The 18,652-nt window shown below is 38.1% G+C and overlaps 3 protein-coding genes across 5 annotated transcripts in view; all 3 read left to right on the forward strand.

Annotated features, from left to right (window-relative positions):
- nagpa (N-acetylglucosamine-1-phosphodiester alpha-N-acetylglucosaminidase) overlaps positions 1-2,169 on the forward strand; it is a 13,158-nt gene extending 10,989 nt beyond the window's left edge. The window contains exon 11 of the mRNA XM_016458229.1: positions 530-2,169. Coding sequence (XP_016313715.1) covers positions 530-761 — 232 coding nt within the window. The 3' untranslated portion in view covers positions 762-2,169. The remainder of the gene's footprint in view (positions 1-529) is intronic.
- The window catches only part of LOC107666795 (tumor protein p53-inducible nuclear protein 1-like), an 18,766-nt gene extending 5,140 nt beyond the window's left edge, over positions 1-13,626 (forward strand). Inside the window, exons 2-5 of one of the 2 annotated variants that reach the window (XM_016458235.1) lie at positions 7,517-7,672; positions 9,480-9,802; positions 11,902-12,253; positions 12,874-13,626. In XM_016458235.1, coding sequence (XP_016313721.1) covers positions 9,679-9,802; positions 11,902-12,253; positions 12,874-13,126 — 729 coding nt within the window. In that variant the 5' untranslated portion in view covers positions 7,517-7,672; positions 9,480-9,678 and the 3' untranslated portion in view covers positions 13,127-13,626. Of the gene's footprint in view, positions 1-7,467; positions 7,673-9,479; positions 9,803-11,901; positions 12,254-12,873 lie in introns of those variants that run through there. The other variant, XM_016458234.1, reaches the window with a different exon arrangement.
- Positions 13,627-18,059: 4,433 nt separating this feature from the next.
- The window catches only part of LOC107666792 (G1/S-specific cyclin-E2-like), a 4,937-nt gene continuing 4,344 nt past the window's right edge, over positions 18,060-18,652 (forward strand). Inside the window, exons 1-3 of one of the 2 annotated variants that reach the window (XM_016458230.1) lie at positions 18,060-18,099; positions 18,212-18,287; positions 18,396-18,449. In XM_016458230.1, the coding sequence (XP_016313716.1) occupies positions 18,086-18,099; positions 18,212-18,287; positions 18,396-18,449 (144 nt within the window). In that variant the 5' untranslated portion in view covers positions 18,060-18,085. The remainder of the gene's footprint in view (positions 18,100-18,211; positions 18,288-18,395; positions 18,450-18,652) is intronic. The other variant, XM_016458231.1, reaches the window with a different exon arrangement.

An 18,652-nucleotide genomic window follows, 5' to 3' on the forward strand; every position in this document is an offset into this window, starting at 1 on the left:
CTATAATATAGATATTTTAATCTATGTGAAATATTGAATTGTGGACTGAGGACAGGTGGTTTTGATAAAATCACAGTGGTGCCTTTGTTTAGAACGTTCTAGTGATCATCTCTGGTTTATTTTCATAGTGGAAATGTTGCTAATTTTAAAAACTAAATGTTGGGTACAATTATAGGACATGTTTTTCCTACAGAAAATCTGTTATCTCAAACCACTTGTCATTTATACCATTCCCTATCTGCGTGTTTGAGTAACTTGATTATTGCCATGGAAATTCACTCTGACAAATTCCAGGCCCTTGTTTAGCAGAATGAGCTTTCGGACAAATCTGAAAGTTCCCCCGACTGTACTGGTAAACAACTCTGCAGCAGCGGAGTGGCACAGATGAATTTAATAGTCAGCTCGGCCTTTCACATGCAAGTAAGGGATTGTGCAGTCAAGTGCTTTGTGGAGACTGTGGGCAGCAGCGGTGGAGTCAGAGGTCAAAGTGCAACTCCTCCCCCTGAGAGTGTTTTGTTTATGTGTGCAGACAAAGCTGGCTGGTTGTCTGCGCTATCCTGGCAACGTCGCTGCTGGCCAGCCTCGCCGGTAACCTTATCCAGACGTGCGGAAAATGCAAAGCGCGCGGGCAGAGGGCGGACTACTCCTACTTGCCACTGGGAGAGATCAACGGGTCCGTGGAGCGAAGCAGAGGACAGGGGATGAAGTCTGGGAAAGTTCTTTTTCAGCAAGAAGACTCTGACTCGCAAGACTCCTCATAACCGTGTTTCAAAATGTATGCGTTTGTGCAGGGTTATGCAATTTTGCCATCCAGCAGAGAGCAAGCGAGCTAGCTAGCCAGAACAAGCCCTCATTAGTCTGAGAACGAGGAAAGGGTTTGTTTGTTCCTGCTGTGAATCGATGAGCTTTTGGAAGGGCCTCTTCGTCTTTGGATTGGGGCGCCCAAATTGGCAATGATGGACAATGAGATGGGCGTTAGCATCCAAACAGCTGTCTGCGTGGCTCAGTGCGTTCACATTCGCCCCTGCTGAGTCTGTAGACGCCAGTTCAACACATGCCAAGTGCCCTGATTGTGCAGTTTGACTGCATTTTGCACATTGTCTTGTTTGTTTGGGTTTTCAGTACACTTTCACAGTAGCTGCTAGCAATGTAAGAACCAGTTTCTCAAGTGACATCATTCATAGTTTAAAATACTATTTCATTGACCTCAGTGAAGACTTTTATTTTGGTCTTCAGATGAGAAGAGAAGCAATATCACCACAAAGCCTTTTTATTGACAGAATGGCCCAGTTGTTCCACCTGTTGCCATAGGAACAGACGAGTTTTGAACTATGAACTCTTTTTGAGGAATCCTTCCTGCAGGAACTTGCCAAACTGCTATTTTGAAACCGTTTTATTGAATGATTTTTCTTCCTCCTGTGGCTCTAGAGGTCATTCAGTTTATTTTGATTCCAGCCCTCAGCCCTTTTGTTTCTGTAAACGCCTTGCCAACTCCTGCCAGCCTTATCATGGTGCTGTTTTGTGTGTTGTCTTAGGCACTTAGAACCAGCCATAGAAACACGATATGAAAAAAGAAAAAAAAATCAAGGCCTGGATTGTTTTCACACTCTCTAGGAAAACAAGAGAAGGACATTTCTTTTGTGCTTAGCTCAAAGTTGCTTTTTCTTCTCTCTTTTCTAAAGCAGTGAATCCGGTCTTTGGGAAGAGGTTTGAGATGAAGTGTTTTGTCAGGTTCTGTTTTAACTCTGAAGCATGACACAAATATTATGGAAGAGGAACATTTACTCGAGTCTGTAGTTCCGGTGTTGTTTCCTGTTTAGCATTCAAATAGATTTAGGCTTGTCTTGTTTTAAGAGTTTAAATGTTTCACTGGCAAACACCGAGACATGTGGAAGGATGAATTTCATTAAACCTGTCAAAACATTCCAGATCACATTAAACTCCCAAATCAACTGAATAAATAATCATATTTTTCCCTTAAAAATGAATCCTATTTTGGACTCTAAACTTCTTTTGTTTTTTTACCATTTTGTGATCGTATTTAAATGACCGTTATGCACATTTTCTCTGCCCACTTTTCATCTTGAATATATAATAATCTCTTATTTCTCATAACTGTAACACAAAAAAATTATATCTGTTAAATTGTAAATTATTTATGCATCTTGGTACTGCTTGTACTTTTTAATATATGCTAATTTAAATAAAATCCAGTGAAAGCAAAACACGTAGATATATTACGATAATGAGAATTTTGGGGAAAATTTGCTTGCTTTACATTAAAAATAATGTTATGATGTAAAATATAATTTATTTTTGTTGTTGTTGTTGTTATTTTGAGGTGAAATTTAGCTTGTACATCTTTTCGCCCATAAAGTGATGTCTTTAGTTACAGAAATATCATGTCATATAATAATGAAAGGTGTTTGTCAGCAGTGTGAAACATTTGACTGTTTATTAACTTCCACCTAGCTCACTGCCTGCTTTTGCATATGTTCTTCACTGCAAGCGACCTTTATGCTGATCGCCTTGTAAGTGTAAAGCAGACAGGGACAAAGACTTCAATCCAGGTTTTTGATGTATTTTTTTTTTTATTTGTTTCAATCTAGTCAAGGCAGATGCCACACAGGTTAAAGAGGGTGCTTGTTTGTCCACGGTTCGGTCATGATGCTAATCAGAGCGTCTGAGGCTGCTGACACTCATTTTAAGTGAGTGATTTTATGTTGCGTGTCCTTTTGTTAAACAATAGAAATTGCTATCAAAAGAGCATGCATAATAAATAATGGTACATTTCATTTGTTTGCACAATTCCTTTTGCCATTAAGGATTTGATTTGATTGAAAGTTATGTTGGATCTCTCTAATTCAGATCGTCTGGTTGCTCTCAGGTTGGCTTGACATTGAGGTTAGTTACAGCCTAACCTATGTGCGTGACCTGTTAATTACTTTCACCCCTGTTTATGTTCTTGGGTTCATGCAGGATCATTGGTGGATAGCCTTTTGAATTTCAATGAATGTATGAAACAAAATGATTACAAAATAATATGAACTATGAAATGGCAATTATTTTTTATATTGCATACATGTTTGTGCACAAAATGGCTGATTTTCCACTGAGCACCCTCCCAAAATAAATTTACAGTCCAAATTTCTATTTTCCATACACTGGATCAGTTACTAAAATTTGGCTTTAATGAACTTATTAGGTTATATAAAGATTGTTAATGTACTGCTTCATACATGTCAGGCTGCTAATCAAATACACTGCTGTTTTATCTGTTTTGAGATATAATTGATAATGAATTTGTAAGGTCATTAAAGGACACAATTGGTTGTCATTGCACAGACTGCAAATGAAAGGCGTGTTCTTCCAGAGAAAAGGTAAAAGCCTGTTTCTCGTGGGTGTGTTCAATAGAAAATTGTGTTCAGGAACAGATGTGTGTCACAGAACATGAAGATGTGGATTTTATTGTGCTGTTAAATTTTTGTTAAAGTGGTTGTTCTGACTAGATCATTTCAACAAAGAACATATTTGTGCTTCATGTTTCATTTAATTTTGTGCTGGTTTGTCAGTAGTATTTAAATGCCATGCCAGTAGCATTGTTTGTCACTTGCTATTCCATTAAACTCCTTGCAATATATTTATGCAATATAAAATGCAAATGAGAGACTCTTTTCAAAAGTTGTTAAATAGCATTGAGTCCATGGGTCCCAAATCAGGTCACCTTTAACAACCAACAAAACGACTAATAAAAGCCATTTGTGTGCTTTGTCATTGTTTTTCATGATTGTCTGGAATTTTCACTTTTTTGCCACTACATAACTCAAAACTCATCTGTTTGTCATATTTTGCATCTGACAAGGTTAAGGATGGGGGTCGTCCCTCGTCTAAAAAGCTTTATATTGTATTCCTCTCAAGCTCTAAAAAAATTACACAATCTTAACAACAGTAAAAGTGCAATACTGGCATACTAGTGTGATATCATACATTATATTCAATGACAAAGTATATCTTTCTCAATTTGACATTTTAAAAATTGTTCAGGGCTTTTCAGGCCTTAACTTGATGCATCATGCTGTCACTTTTTTACTACATGCTTTAAGGGGTTTGGTATGCAGAGGAATATTTCTAGAGGCACAAGATTCCTATGACATTTTAACGTCAGTTTCTTTACAAGCCTCAACATGAATGTAGTCTCGCACAACCACAAGACCTACAGGTGCAGGATGTCATGGCTGACAGCTCACTGACTCACACACGCTCATGCCTCCACCTGCCTGTCTGTCCTCTTCACATGATGCAATCCTCTACCCAGATGTCACACTAAGCTTCTTTGCATCATCATCTGTACTCTTGATCTCCCTCAACCGTAACAGTCACACATGGGCCTTAGGTGCTTTGAGTTTCAATCTGCATTTTCATTTCCAACTTGATTTACATTAGATATTACTGAGGGTTCTAATGTGTTGCAATGTGATTACAGATTGCTTTCAAGTGAACTTTGTTAATGGGGTCAAAAGATTGACATTTGTGACCATGCACATACGTTTACAATTACAAATTCATTCCAGATGATTTTTCCTTCACTGTAGTGCTTTCTTGTAACATTTGTGACTATATGGATGGCATTAGAACTTCAAATTGCTGTATACTAAAAATTTAGATACATATTTCAAGGCACACTTTAAATTAAGTACATTTTGAGTTCAAGTTCACAGGTGTAGCTCATAACATTTGACATGTCCAGAAAGTGCCCAAATCCGGTTTTCCAGTTTGGTTTATTATTATTTGAAATGTAATCAGTGTGATTGTGATAGTATTTCTTGAAACTAAATGTCATTTTGTTTGACAATTTGATATTTAATGCATGCGTCACATATCCTCCAAATACATTTTGGGGCCATTGTAAGTTTATGCAATGTGTTTGATTTTTCAGTCTGCTTTGTTTAACCTAAGTGTCAGGTAGTAAACCAGGTCATTTCAGAGATCATGTCTGTGTACGTAATGCTTTTTGTGATTAAACTCTTCGTCACACTCCCCTTTTGACATTTAGTTGTGTCAGAAAAAGAGGCTCTGGAAATGCCAGAAGGATTCTATGACATATGAGTTTCGTCATCCATGGACACTTGTATTCCATCAAAGAATGACCAAAAAGGTTACCACTGAGAATATGTGTATGGACCTGTATAAAGACCACCACACAAACTCCCATCGATTTGTGAGATTATATGGTGTTACTATCCCTCACAGCCTTGTTTTCATTTGCTCATTTTACATCAAATTAAATAACTTGACTATGGTTTCTTGCACAACAGGTTTGGTATGCCCTAAACATTAACAGAATTACATCAGAGTTTGGACCTCTGAACGGTGGATAATATGTTGTTTATATCAGGAATGCTGTGGAATCATAATGCACATATTGGACAATATGTTCTGTTATGGCAGGGCTTGATAAGAATCAGTTCAGACAACAGATTAGAAATCTTAAGCCTAGTTAGGGTGGAATTAGGTATGTGTTTTGTTCAGATTTTATGAGCTTTTTTTAAATAATTTATTATAATACAATAACGTCTTTTATAAAAATTGCTCAAATAATAAATAGCATGCAATAAAATCTTACTTCATCCAAAAAGTTACTTTTCCAAATAGTCAACAAACTCTTAACTGACATTTTAATCAGTTAGTTAAATGACTGGATGTTCTGACACCACTTCAGACAAGGCCTGTCGAGGTCAGGGTGGGTTGTGGCTTATCTTTATGGTTTAACCCAGAGTGAGCAGGTGTGGCCTTGTTTTGGAGAGTAAATAAAGGAAATATCCAGAAACAGAAGAAAAACATGATGACAGCGCATGAGAACGCTGATTCACTCTCACGTCATCCTACAGGGGAAAATGGAGTGTTAGAAGATATTTATCCAACAGGAAAACTGTCCCTCCTGTACATAATCGGGACTAGTGTTGTGGTCTGAAAAAGTGGAAGTGGACTGATTGGAAAGGTTACTAGAAAAAGGGCTGTGTCAGAGACATAATTCCAAACCAGGAAAGAAAGTTAAATTTTTTCCCATCCTGATGAAGAGGTCATCTGTCTCATTTCGAGGGAAGACAGGACAAAGGGTACAAACACTATTCTGAGCAGGACTGAAATTTATATCCTCAATTATGCAAAATATACAGTAATAAAAAACTATGCCATCATTTATTTAAAATACATTCATACTAAGTATACTTCAAATCCTTTAACATTGACATATCACTCAAGACTTACTGAAATAAAATTATAATTCAACTTTATTTGGAGTGTTATTTTATTGCACATTTCTTAACATTATGCCTAAAATGTGTTTTAATATCACTAGCTATTAATAATGATCATATATTATATATTATTTATATAGATTAATGTAGCTATCTGAATATATGGATGATGCAGTAACATGTTTAGCTTGCTTTATTAGATCTGCTGACTCACCAGGGTAAGACCTTTTGTTAAAACTATAGTGTCTTTGCGGGGGCAGAAAATGGCCATGGCTGAATCTTAGCAAAACAGGCTTCTTGAATACATCCATCTGAGCTGTGTTGAGGGGGGTGGAGTGCTTTGTTCCCAAAAAAACTGGTGACCTACATCTATAATGGGGAGGATTTCAATGTTTTGTTCTAGACATTTTCACTCAATAAAGAACTAAAAAGAATATACCATTTACAATTTACCCTAAAATTACAGTTTTACTCAAGTCTTTTAATAATTATTAGATGCACTTGATTCTGATTGGTCAGTCATACATTCTGTGGTCAGATAGGCCTAGTTTGAAGCTGTGTAATCATGTTCTTTTCCAATAATCAAATCTATAGTCCATTTATTTATTTGGTAAGTAAATAAATACATTTTTAGGATGCTATGTCATGGTTCATGGTGACCAGACCAGCTGACTGCACATAATCGTATGCTGTTTTCTTTTAACAGTTTGTTTAGTTGGATGAAAACTGTGTAAGGTACACATTAACATAGTTAAACGTTTTTAGAGCCATCAGGATGTTTTAGCACTGTCTGGTTGAAGATAAACTTCATGAAAAAATTCCAGTCATTTCAGTTATGTAATGCAAGTAGATTCTTCCAAATGATTTTATAGTTCCGTCTTCAGTCAATTTGATCACTTACATGATCCTGCTCTGTCAATCATGGTTCAAACGTTAAGATGACAATATGTAAGGCTTATTGAACCATTATATTTTTAAAGAATATTTTCAAAAACTTTGTACAACGCAACAAACGAGCGACACTCCTTTACATGGAGTGCTCTGCCCGGTCTTGCTTTCCCGGGATGAGGTCACGTGCGTTGGTGACAGTCAGTCATAGTCAGGGGCGCCATTTCATTGGCTGAGGGGGTTCTAACAAGTCCCGCCCATAGGCTGTCCTCAGCTACGTAACGACCGATCAGCTGTTAATTTTCCACAACAATAACAAAGGGAGCAGTTGAGACCTCGGAGAAGAAACGAAAAAAGAACCGACTGCAAAGCTAAAGGGTCCAGAAACTTTTAATTTCTTCTGGGAAGAATTGTATTTATATATTTGTATATATCGCACGGCAAATAATCTACCTCAAGCACTTGAAGTGATCTGTTTTTGTTCTTGAAGTCAGCCCTCTTCCTGTTTACATGACTTTTTGCAGCAGGTGAGTCAAAACGTCTGTTGTGGATCGACCGACATTCTGCATTAATACGTTATAGAAATACTATGAATGTATTATCAAAATGTACTCAATGTAGGTTGTGAAAAAAAAGTGAAATTTTCGTAACATGTAGGAAGAAAAAATGTATTTACATATATCGACATTCTGCATAGCACAACCTGTCAAAGCCTGCAGGCGATTTGATATGGTCATTGTTTGTTTCTGCAATGTGAGCATTTCAGATGTTACGGATTAAGCTTTGTTCAGCTTGAGTCAGTTGAAGCGTTTGGGTTCGCGGTCCGCCCAGTCGGTCGGTGTAGGGTTACACTCATCCCTCCCCCGGCCAGGCTCTGTGTGCGGGTCAATAACCCATCATATATGACAAGTAAATACAGCTTTCGTGTATGTTTGCATCTGTACAGTTATTCAGATTGTAATAAGCACGACGGTGCACGCTTTCTTAATGCATGGGTCAGTTATTAATAGTATTTTATCAGTCTAAGATAGTTAACTGTATTACCTTAAGTGTAAGGTACCTTGTTTTGTTCTGTGCTTCCACATTAAACGTTGTTTCCATTTGTATCCATTTTGGACCAGCAGTTTGAACAATATCAGTGAATGAACACTGAAATGTGTGCAGCGTTCAGGGTTGGGCCTGCTTAAAATAACTGCTTAAACCAGTAGTCTAAGATGGTTTGCTGGTTTTCACTGGTTTCAGAAGGTTTTGGCCAGTTTTCACCAGGTCTGGTGGGGAAACCAGCTAAATCAGCTGAAGACAATCTTGGCCAGGGTAGGATCCCAACCTAAGACCAAGCTTGGTCTGGTTTAAGATGATTTTTCAAAAGGAAGTGCAGTTCCAATATATTCTGCTTTAATTGTATTTTTCTTTTTGTCATGTCACGTGCATGAGCACAGTACAGTACAACTTAATTCGCACTTTGCATTTTATTATTATTATTATTACATGAAGTACATAGACGTTTTTTGTTCAATTTCAATTTTGTGTTAACATTTTTAATGATTTATTTTTAGAGCTGTTTTTGTTTTGTTTGCAGCAACAGAGAGATTAAATGGTGCTCTTCACTGCTTTTCCTTTGAGAAATGTGTATGTAGTGAAGATCTCCTAATGAAAAACCAAGCTGATACATAATGGAGTTCTTTGTGTATTTAATTTATATCTCCTTCGCTATAAAAGAGTGACCTCTCAGCAATACAGTTTTCCTCTGGGCTGCTGACACAAAGGCCACCCCAGTCCTGCTTATCTCTGCTTGTCAGTCTATAATCCTCCTTTTGGGGTTCTGAAGGGTGCTTATTATATGTATGTGACCCCATAATAGCCCCCATCCCCCTAAACACACAAACAAAGAGTGCTGCCATGACTATATGAGCAGGTGGAAGGGAGTATGAATTGGTTGTCTTGGTTTAATAATGTAGTGGGGTGAAGAACAGCTTGTAGCCCTTCACTTCACAGCTGTCTCTCTTTGTTGTCGCAAGCAAAACAACGGATAAGGGTACCCTCATGAGTCATAGTCCTTAAGGAGGCTGGGTGTATCTGTGCAAAGATCAGTTTTCATAGGCATCAGCTTCATGTGAAGAGGACAGGCAGTATCTATGACAGCAGAGATACTTTAGACCGCTTTGTTTTGGCTGGTCTGTTCTCAGGAATATCCGTCTGTATTTTATGACCTGTAATTTATGGCTAATCACAACAGAACATGACAGAACCAGGAAATGTTCTGTACTTGAAGGCTGGTCAGGTTTTGTGTACATTTTCGTTAACAACACGGTTATCTTCTTGCTTGTCCTCCAGGGCCTGTTTGTGCACAATCAACAAGAGCTATGGCTGATCTTCATCAGGTGTTCCTCAGCTGAGAAGGAGTAACTAATGCACTTCAGCACCTTTACCAAGATCTCAGTAAGCGGCTCCCGCAGCTGATGACCAAAGAGCCCGGCCCTCGGCCACTCCCAGCAGGACTATCCAGCCTCGCGCCTCTGCCCCGGACAATATCATGTTCCAGAGGTTCACCAGCATCTTGTTTGGAGACTCCCTGGAGGAGGGCAATGGATGTCCTGTGGATCCAGACTTCAACGAGAAGGAGGAGGACGATGAGTGGATTCTGGTCGATTATCTAGGTGAGAGATCTTTCTTGCATTTCCTGTTTTTGATTAGTGAACTGAAATATGGATCTTGTGTAAGAGCTTCTCCCTAAATGCAGAAATGAACAGGCAGTTTGTATCAAAAGAATGAGGGTGTTGCAGTCTTAGCATTTCAAGTAATTGTAACCTTTTTTAATGCATGTTTGTAACTTTATTGTGAACATTGGTGCATGCTATTCTAATTGTCCATTTCCAGTGTCTTCAGAATCTTTAATTAAAATCTATTTGCGCTTCGTCTGAATCAACTTTCTTTTTCTGCTGATGTCACTTAGGCCATACCATCCATTAAATAATGTTGAAGTCAGCATGAAATGAAAATAAAGTCTGCATGAAATTGATCAGTCCAATTTCCAGTTTATATAGCCAAGTTTTGCCATACATATAATATCCCATTTTACTCTCAAATTTGTCCAATGATGTACATAAAAGGGGTCGCAAACTGCATTTTGCATCAACTTTACATGCATTGAACAGAATTCCGCTTATTTTCCCCCAAAATCAGCGCAGACTGGCTATGCAAACGTCCTCTTATTCATGAGACGATCCTAGATCACCTCGGTTGATACTGATGACTTGGTCTGCAGGAGCCATATTACAGATTCTGTAACCCCTGGCACAGACGTGATGCCCTCATTAACATGATGCCTCTCATAAGCTGCCTGCCCAAATACAGGCCTTCTCATATTGTGTATGTGTGTGAATATTTCAGGTGCAAGGCAATCGAGATGGTCCAGTTCCCTGTTTTAGGACAGGGGGCGACAGACATGTTTATGGGCAACAACGCTTTTAGCCTGTCAGACAAAAGTGTCTATGGTGGGGTCTACGATAAAAATAGGACAGATTAAGTGACCTTTTATGAACATAAAACGTGCCGGCCTTGAACACGGAACGATTACAAGCATCAATCGTTACCTGAAGGCTGAGGTAGACAGGAAGGGAATGGAGATTAAAAACATTTCTCTTGTTTCATAACCATAAAGCTTGACGGAAGTCATGGTCAGAGGATTAAAGGTTAACTGGCTTCTCAGGGACATTGAAGAGTGCCGTAAGAGGGTTAAAAGCCTTTTTAAGCAGCTGAGTTGAGAATATGTTTGATGTCATCTGGCAGGACGCTGCAAGGCTACAGATAAACAAGGTGTGGCTCTGTGATAGGGAAGTTCTGTGTGTTCTATAACACCATATTATGGGTGTGGGACCCTCTAATCACTAGTTGGGCTTGTTACATTTGGTGTAAATATAAGGTGTTATCACTGTAATTTCAAATTTGTCACATAAACTGTCACATTAACTGCTTGTTCACTTCAAGTTCGATTACACTGCCCTCTAGAGGACACTAAATGTGTAGCGTCTCAGAGGCTCTGCCCAAAAGCCAGCTGTTTACATATTTTCTGGTTACCTGCCAGGAGCCACGAAGAATACAAATAAAAGTGGAGTGTGTGCAAAATATTTACTCTCTCGGTTTCTGTCTAAACATATGAGTTGTTTTCGATAGAACTGGTGATACTTAAATTATATAGACGGAGATATCTCAAACATGTTCAGATGTTTTCAATATTAACCAGTGATGAATTACGGTTTCTCAGCATTCCAAGTTACTTTGTGTAATATGCTACACTCTACATATGACTTGGATGAAATATAGGCCTAGTACTTCTTCAGTGTCAATGGGATTTTTTTTCCTTCCCCTCATTGTATTGTCTTCCAGTGTCAAATCACTTTGAAAAGTTTGAAGTCACCATGAAATTAAAATGGACATTTGAAAAATTTTATGGAGTATTGCAGTGTTTATAGTAAAAAAATTATCTGGGCACATTACTCTTCCTCTTTTCTTTTTTTTTTCATGTGCCCTCATCGTTTTTTCTTGCTCAAGAAGCAGTTTCACTCACATTAGGAAAGAAAAATGATCACAATTTCCATTTCATGCTGAATTTGGGGTTTTATGAATAGTGTGAACAGTGCAAAACAAGTGAAACACTGATGTTTAAATGTTACAGAGAGAAGTTTGTTAAAATCCAATGAACTGATTACTATAGGAAGCCATGTAGTAACATCCTCTCTGCTCTCTGCTCCTGTAGCGAAGGCCTGCTCCGGTGTGTGTGGAGATGATCTGGTGGAGGTGTGCTCTGACGATGTCGCTCCCCTGGACTCTCCCGTGCGCTGCTCCTCCTGCTCCTCTCTGGATTCGGCGTTAGACACTGACGCAGAGGACGGCAACTTCTTGCGTCTAGAGGCGACATGTGGGCTGGAAGAGAGCTGGTTCATCACCCCTCCGCCGTGTTTCATGGCTGGAGGCAGAGCTCCGGTCCTGCTGGAGACCAGTCCTCTGGAGAACCTTCTGATCGAGCATCCCAGCATGTCCGTGTACGCCGTTCACAGCCCTCGTCAACGACCTGCCAAGGACGGCACCCGTGAGCCATCGATTTTAAGGTAAAGGGCAGATTGAGAGCTTTGTTTGTGAGTGTTAATGTACAACCAGCTGGTTGTTATCACAGAATAAAACCCGTCAGGAGATTATTCCACTGTACACTCTCAGAAAAAGGTACAAAACTGTAATAACGTGTCTCATTTAGGGAAAAATAAGGTACAAAGGTGTACCTTTTAGCTTTGTACCTTAGGGTACCACCCCAGTGACAGCGTTGTGTCCTTATTTTTGAAAGTGTATCACTCTGAAGGGGTTTATTTGGTGCTAACTACTGTCTGGATGTACATTATCTTGCTTATTACACGGCTACTTGTAGTAAATAAATGGTCACAAAAGACTTTATTGAGTCAAGACAAAAAAATGTTTAGGGGTCATGTACAATCATACAACTTATTACATGGCATTTCACCAATTAAATAATTATGTGGACATGAGATATTGATGTAAATTGGAACGGTTTGTGTTATAATGCATTACAATCTACAAAAAAAATCATCCTCGAAACCACCAGACCTTGAAATGTTGCGTCTGACCCATCAGAATCAAAAATGTCAGAGGGCCGTGTAAAAATGTTATATAACAATCTGAAATAGTCGAATCTCACAGATTCTGTTTGGCTTTGCAGATCTGACGTTCAGCGACGGCCCAGTCACCCTTCTGGCTGCTACAGAGCTGCTCTGGTTTCTGCTCACGCCGGGTTTCTGGAGCAGACCAAGAACGGCCGCTTGGCCCAGCGCATCCGTGAAAACGTGGAGCGCCAGCAGCTGTCCCGCAACGCCCTCCGCCGCCTCAACCTGCTGCGCGATGGCGGAGCCAGACAGGCCAAAGCCACTGGAGGCTACGTTCACCAGCCGGGCCAGAGGCAGTACAACTACTGAGACGGTCCCCACTGCACTCCCCCGTCCTCCCCTGCACGCCACCCCTTCCACACTGGGAGAATTGTTCTTTCGCCAGAAGGAACGGAGTCCTTTAGAATCAATGCCATAGGTCACTTTACTTCACGGCAGGTTCCGCTCGAGCTGAATGTGTCTGCATCGTGTTTCCTTTATAGACTCCATCTGGTTCTGTCTTATGTTATATGTCATGAAGGTTGAATAACCAAGTGTTTTGTTATAGTGAGCATGATGTTGTAGTGCTCTGTTGGAGCATGTGTAGGCAGCTTGGCACTTTCAATGCCTTTAACTTGTCTTGTCTTTGCCTTTTTCTTTTTTTTTTAAGCCATACTAAGTTCAATCACATCAGTGATGAAATCATCAGCAGCACTTTTCTGGTTAGGAAGGAACCTGCCTGTGATTCTGTAGATCAGTGCTTTCTTCCTCTTTGTTTTTGTTTTTTTCTCTTTTAAATAATTTTAAATATACTGGGTTTATTATCACTAAAAGCCTTGTATCCACAGTAGATTTCAAAATATGTAAAATATATTTAAAAAAAAACTTCCAAAATATTTTCAAAAGAAAAAAAATATTGAATATATTACATATCAGTATGAAGTTGATAAGAGTGTGTTATCTGCATAGATATGTATGTAAGCAGTTTTTCCTATTTTTAGTGACTGATTTGATGTATGACTGTGTAGTGCTAATTTTCCAACAGGTGAAAAACAAACAAAAAAAGACATCAAGTGTTGTAATGTTAATTTTCATGTTTGCTCCATATCTGCAGTACATGTCTCAGGGTCATCACTGTTCACCTTTGCTCTTTGCTAAAAATGCAGATTACTTGCAGACGGTAAATTGTCTCTGTACATACTGGAGAACCTCTAACTTGTGTATGTTACCTTGTGGAAATATTTGTCATTGATGTAAATCTTTAATATAACGTATGTCTCACACTTTGAATGAAAGCTTGCTCCTCCGAGGACTGTGAAAACAAACTCTTTCTCTTAACTGACTGTTAAAGCCTTTGACGATGGAGTGAAACTGTTAGCATTTTTTACATTTTTTTTTTTTAGTTCTTTCAATGTAGTGACTTTTTGTGTTATATGCCTTTTTCATGTTTTATTTGATTAGTTACACAGCAAAATATTGAAAAGTAGCAACGAACTTAAAATTCTTCGTAGGTTATGTTTGTTACTCTTTATTCCTTCATCTCGCGCGACCTGGTGTTGTAAATTTCCGGTGACACTGCCAAGGTAAATGTCACCCCTAAACGACTCTAGACATTCAGTCGAATGCATATTACATGCATGAGCAACTCAAGGAAAACACCTACAGCTTTTCTTCTTTCTCTTGCTGCAGTCTGTGTTGAGCAGTATATTGCATTTTCTGACATTTTTCTCTGTGGACGAAGGGAATGGGAGGGACGTAAGGTTCTCTTCATATTCCTTGAGTAATACTGGAGAGGCCCTCTTCCACTATGTCAGTAGACACCTGATATTTGGTATTCATAACAGGGATCTAATTTTGCCTTGAATTGCATTTGGGGATCATGTGCCTTCCAGGTGAACAGTATGACAATGCATCCGTGAAGAACTTGAAATTTGTCCAAAGGGACACAAACAAATGTAATTTTACTATGCACAGAGGATTACCTTGTCTCTGTGAGCCACTTGCTCTGTCAACTTTTACACGAAATGTAGCAAATGTTTTTTGTGTTTATTGTGTGAAGAAAATTCTCTGTGGCATTGCTAAGTTTTAGACTATGCTTTGGCTGTTTTTTAGTTTACTGGAATAATACAGCACTTTGCCAAAAGTGTAGGGTTTTAGCATTATTTAGCATTGCTTATTTATCTTTTTCTTGAACTGATACGTTTTTGGATAAATGTCATAAACAGACTGTTTTATATGAGTAGTATAATTTGCAAATAAATTCATTTCAAATGTCTCGAAACCAATTGCCATTATGTATACTCCCTTCTCAATAAATGTTTTAATACCAAATGAAGGTTTCTGCCTTTTCTGTTAGTAAACAGAAATTTTAAAATATAATGACATACGGCTTATAGACTAGGTGGTGTTTGCATGTTCAGGCATCATGTGTAAGTTATACTGTAACTTAATCACCACACCAAATTATAATGAAAGGTTTCCACTCATGAGCGTTCCAAGAACCCATCCCAACCTGTAACTCAACCCAGCTAATCTCTAAAGAATCCCAAACCATGATTACTGCAAGCCTATTATTCATTGTACCAGTGTGGGTATTAACCTTAATAAAGTAGATTTCTAACTGTACCAGTTTAATCATGCCCTCCTCGTTCTTCTCCTTGATGCATTGGTGCTTTTAGAGGTTACTGATAGGGTCAAAAATGCCCAATATATTTAAAATGCTAGGGTAAAAATGTCAGTTTAATACATTTTGTTTTTCTGTTATCGAACATTTCATATATTTTTTCATATTGATTCCTAATCCTCTTGTGCCTAGTGACCTGTAGCATGTATAGTCTTATAGTCTCTCAGCAATGCTGAATGAGCAGCTAATATGGTGGCTTTGATTACTGACTAAAATCAGATGTAAAAATATATAAATCAGAATATACCATATTTGCTTTTTCTGACTTGTGGATTTTTTTGTAATTTCTTTAGTACTTGATTTGTATATTATATATAATATTTGAATTCTTTAATACTTGGGTGACACTGTTTTATATGACCAGGGAAACGTAATGTTATTTCCTCACAAGTTAAAATGCATTTGAATACATTCTTAATAAGAAAGTTCATTTCTGAATGTGGCAGTAGCTTTTGTACTAGACGAATTGTTTGGAATGGTCCTCTGAGTTCCTCAGAATTTTCATAACTTTGTTTTGTAAATGTTAATGCAAAATAGAATGCTGGGGATGTCTGCATTTGGAAGACATGTACTGTAGTACGTGACGAAGAAGTTATTTATTTATATATTGCACGTAGCAATAGTTCCCCTCACCCCGGATGTGACGTATTTTAACATACACAAAACAAAAGAGGCTGAGCGGGATTACTGTTTGAAGAATTCGCGCCGCTTTCACATCCCTCCAAAAACTATTCCTGGGGTTTTGTCGTTTTTCAAAAGGTTAAAACAACACAGTTTTGCGTGTTTAAGTAGAGCTGTCGCATTGATCTTGTATCGACAGAACTGTATTTCCCTTGTGTGTTATTTAGTGTTTCTTTTGCCGGGTGGAAAAGCGGTAAAATGTATGTCATTTTTGTTTTTATGCTCAGATCAATATAACAATGTAACCAGTGGCTAGAAGACATACAAACGCCTTGTCACAAAAATTGTACATGATAATTACAGAATCAAGATAATTTCTTTAAGAACAACAACAAACAAGACTTTAGGTTGATAAATTGACATCTATGCTTGTGAAATGCAAATAATATTATGATAAGATTAATGGTAAGTATCATTTACAATACGCTTATCATTGCCTGTCAGAATAAGAATCCTCTCATGGGTTTGTTTACAAGAGCACGTTGTTTCTCGCAGAATAGCCATGATTGGTCAGACCGATTCAAATCCCCGCCCACTAGTAGCTGTCAAACTAGGAAGCTTCTCCTCAAAGTCAAAAACTCTTCATTATTTCATATAAATGCGACTTTTAACACACAGACATACTCGCATATGATGCATTAGGTCCTCGAGCCCCGGATTCGTTTAACCGGGAAAGCAGGAAAACGCGTTTTTTACACATTTAAACCAAAGCTCGACGCGGCTAAAAGCAAGTCTACAAACCACAAACATTCCTGTAGGTTTCTCAGAAACAATATTATCGTTTCTAATTCCATGCAGATTTTTTAAACCATCACACATCAGACTGTCTGGTCATTTTTAGCCCCAAAACACAATGTTATATATAGTTTTTCGGGTTGTTTTTAAAGGCTGAAAAGAGCGCCACGCATGCGCATGCGCAGTAGCCGCGAACCGCTGGACTATATAAACCTTGGCGCCATCCATTCGTTCATTCGTACTGAACACTGCGGTAAGGACGCTTACTTTAGTCTTCTTTCACCTGTAATCTTTTTTATTTTAATTTTACTTCGTTAAAATCGTGTTGTCAACATGTTTTAGAAGGCACAGTGCTGTTGTTTTATGTTGCTTTGGCTTTAAAACGGAAGTTTGTGCCTTTTAACTTTACGACTAACGTTACGACTAGAGTTGAAGATCCCTTCGGGACCCCTTAAAGCAGCTGTTTTAGCTAACGTTCGATTATTTAGGCAGAAAGCGCAATGAATGTGTTTAGAAGTATCTCATAGGCAAAAGTTTAATGTAATGTGGACCTCGGAGGGGGGATGTTGCTGAAAGTTAGCCAGTTCTGCTAGGCGCCAGATTAGATTTGTAAACTCTTTCTGAAATTGTGAAAATAACTGCTATTGTGAAAGGTGGTATGGGTAACCAAAGGGTTACCTTAACTGTATTTTCGGTTAAACTGGTGCTTAATGCGCTTTAAATATATCTTCGATGGGTTTTTGTGGGGGCAGCTGTAGTCTCCCGCTTCATGTAAATTGGCGCGGACTGTCCTTTCATAAACCTACAAAACTGGATCATGTATTTCTGGTTTCAGTTAAAACATCAGATGATCATCTTGCTGCTTGTGTAGACTTTGCATTTACTCTCAGTGCCTTTCGACTTAAAATTATTTTTAATTCCTATGAATTATAAAAATTCGTTCGATATTTCTGCTCATGTAACTTATGTAACATCTCTCTGGTCAAATGGCTAAAGCTTGAGTGTTTATTGTTAAGCCTTGTTAAGTTATTTCTCTTAAATGCTTAATTTTTTTATAAATACGTTTTAGATATGTAGTAACTACACTATTCTTAATTTAGGCTGAAAAGGTGCTGGTTAATAACAGTGTAATTTAACGTCGTAACGTTATGTTTCTGTTTCACAGGAGAAAAACACCATTTGTTTAGAAAATGTCAAGACGCAGGTAAGAATGATTAGTTTCTGTTGTTGAATTTGTTCGTCGAATGTTTGACTTGGCTAACCCTTAAAAACCCAATAACTTTACTCATTTCTTTATAACGTTTGTGTTTTAATAGTAGTCGCAACACATTACAAGAAAGAAATGAAAATGCACCAGAACAAAACAAACCGCATATGAAAAGAAAAGGCGAGGTGAGATATTACGATTGATTTTGAATATTACGTTATTGAAACTGCAGTGTATCATTTTCTTCACAATATACGCAAATATTTAAATATCGTAACTTCTTTTTTTTTCAGCAGTGCAATAGAAGAGTCCCGTCAACAGCTAAGAAACAACACTATGAGATTCAGGTAAGCTGATGACATGTATTATTATCAGTATTACATGTATTTGTATTTTTATTATTTATTTATTTAGTAATTTAGCAGACGCTTTTATCCAAAGCGACTTACAAATGAGGACAATAAAAGCAGTCAAAACTAACAAAAGAGCAACAATATATAAGTGCAAATGACAAGTCTCGGTTAGCCTAACGCAGTACACGTAGCATACA

The sequence above is a fragment of the Sinocyclocheilus anshuiensis genome, unplaced genomic scaffold (assembly GCF_001515605.1).
Source record: "Sinocyclocheilus anshuiensis isolate Anshui unplaced genomic scaffold, SAMN03320099.WGS_v1.1 scaffold267, whole genome shotgun sequence".
NCBI classification, from domain to species: domain Eukaryota; kingdom Metazoa; phylum Chordata; class Actinopteri; order Cypriniformes; family Cyprinidae; genus Sinocyclocheilus; species Sinocyclocheilus anshuiensis.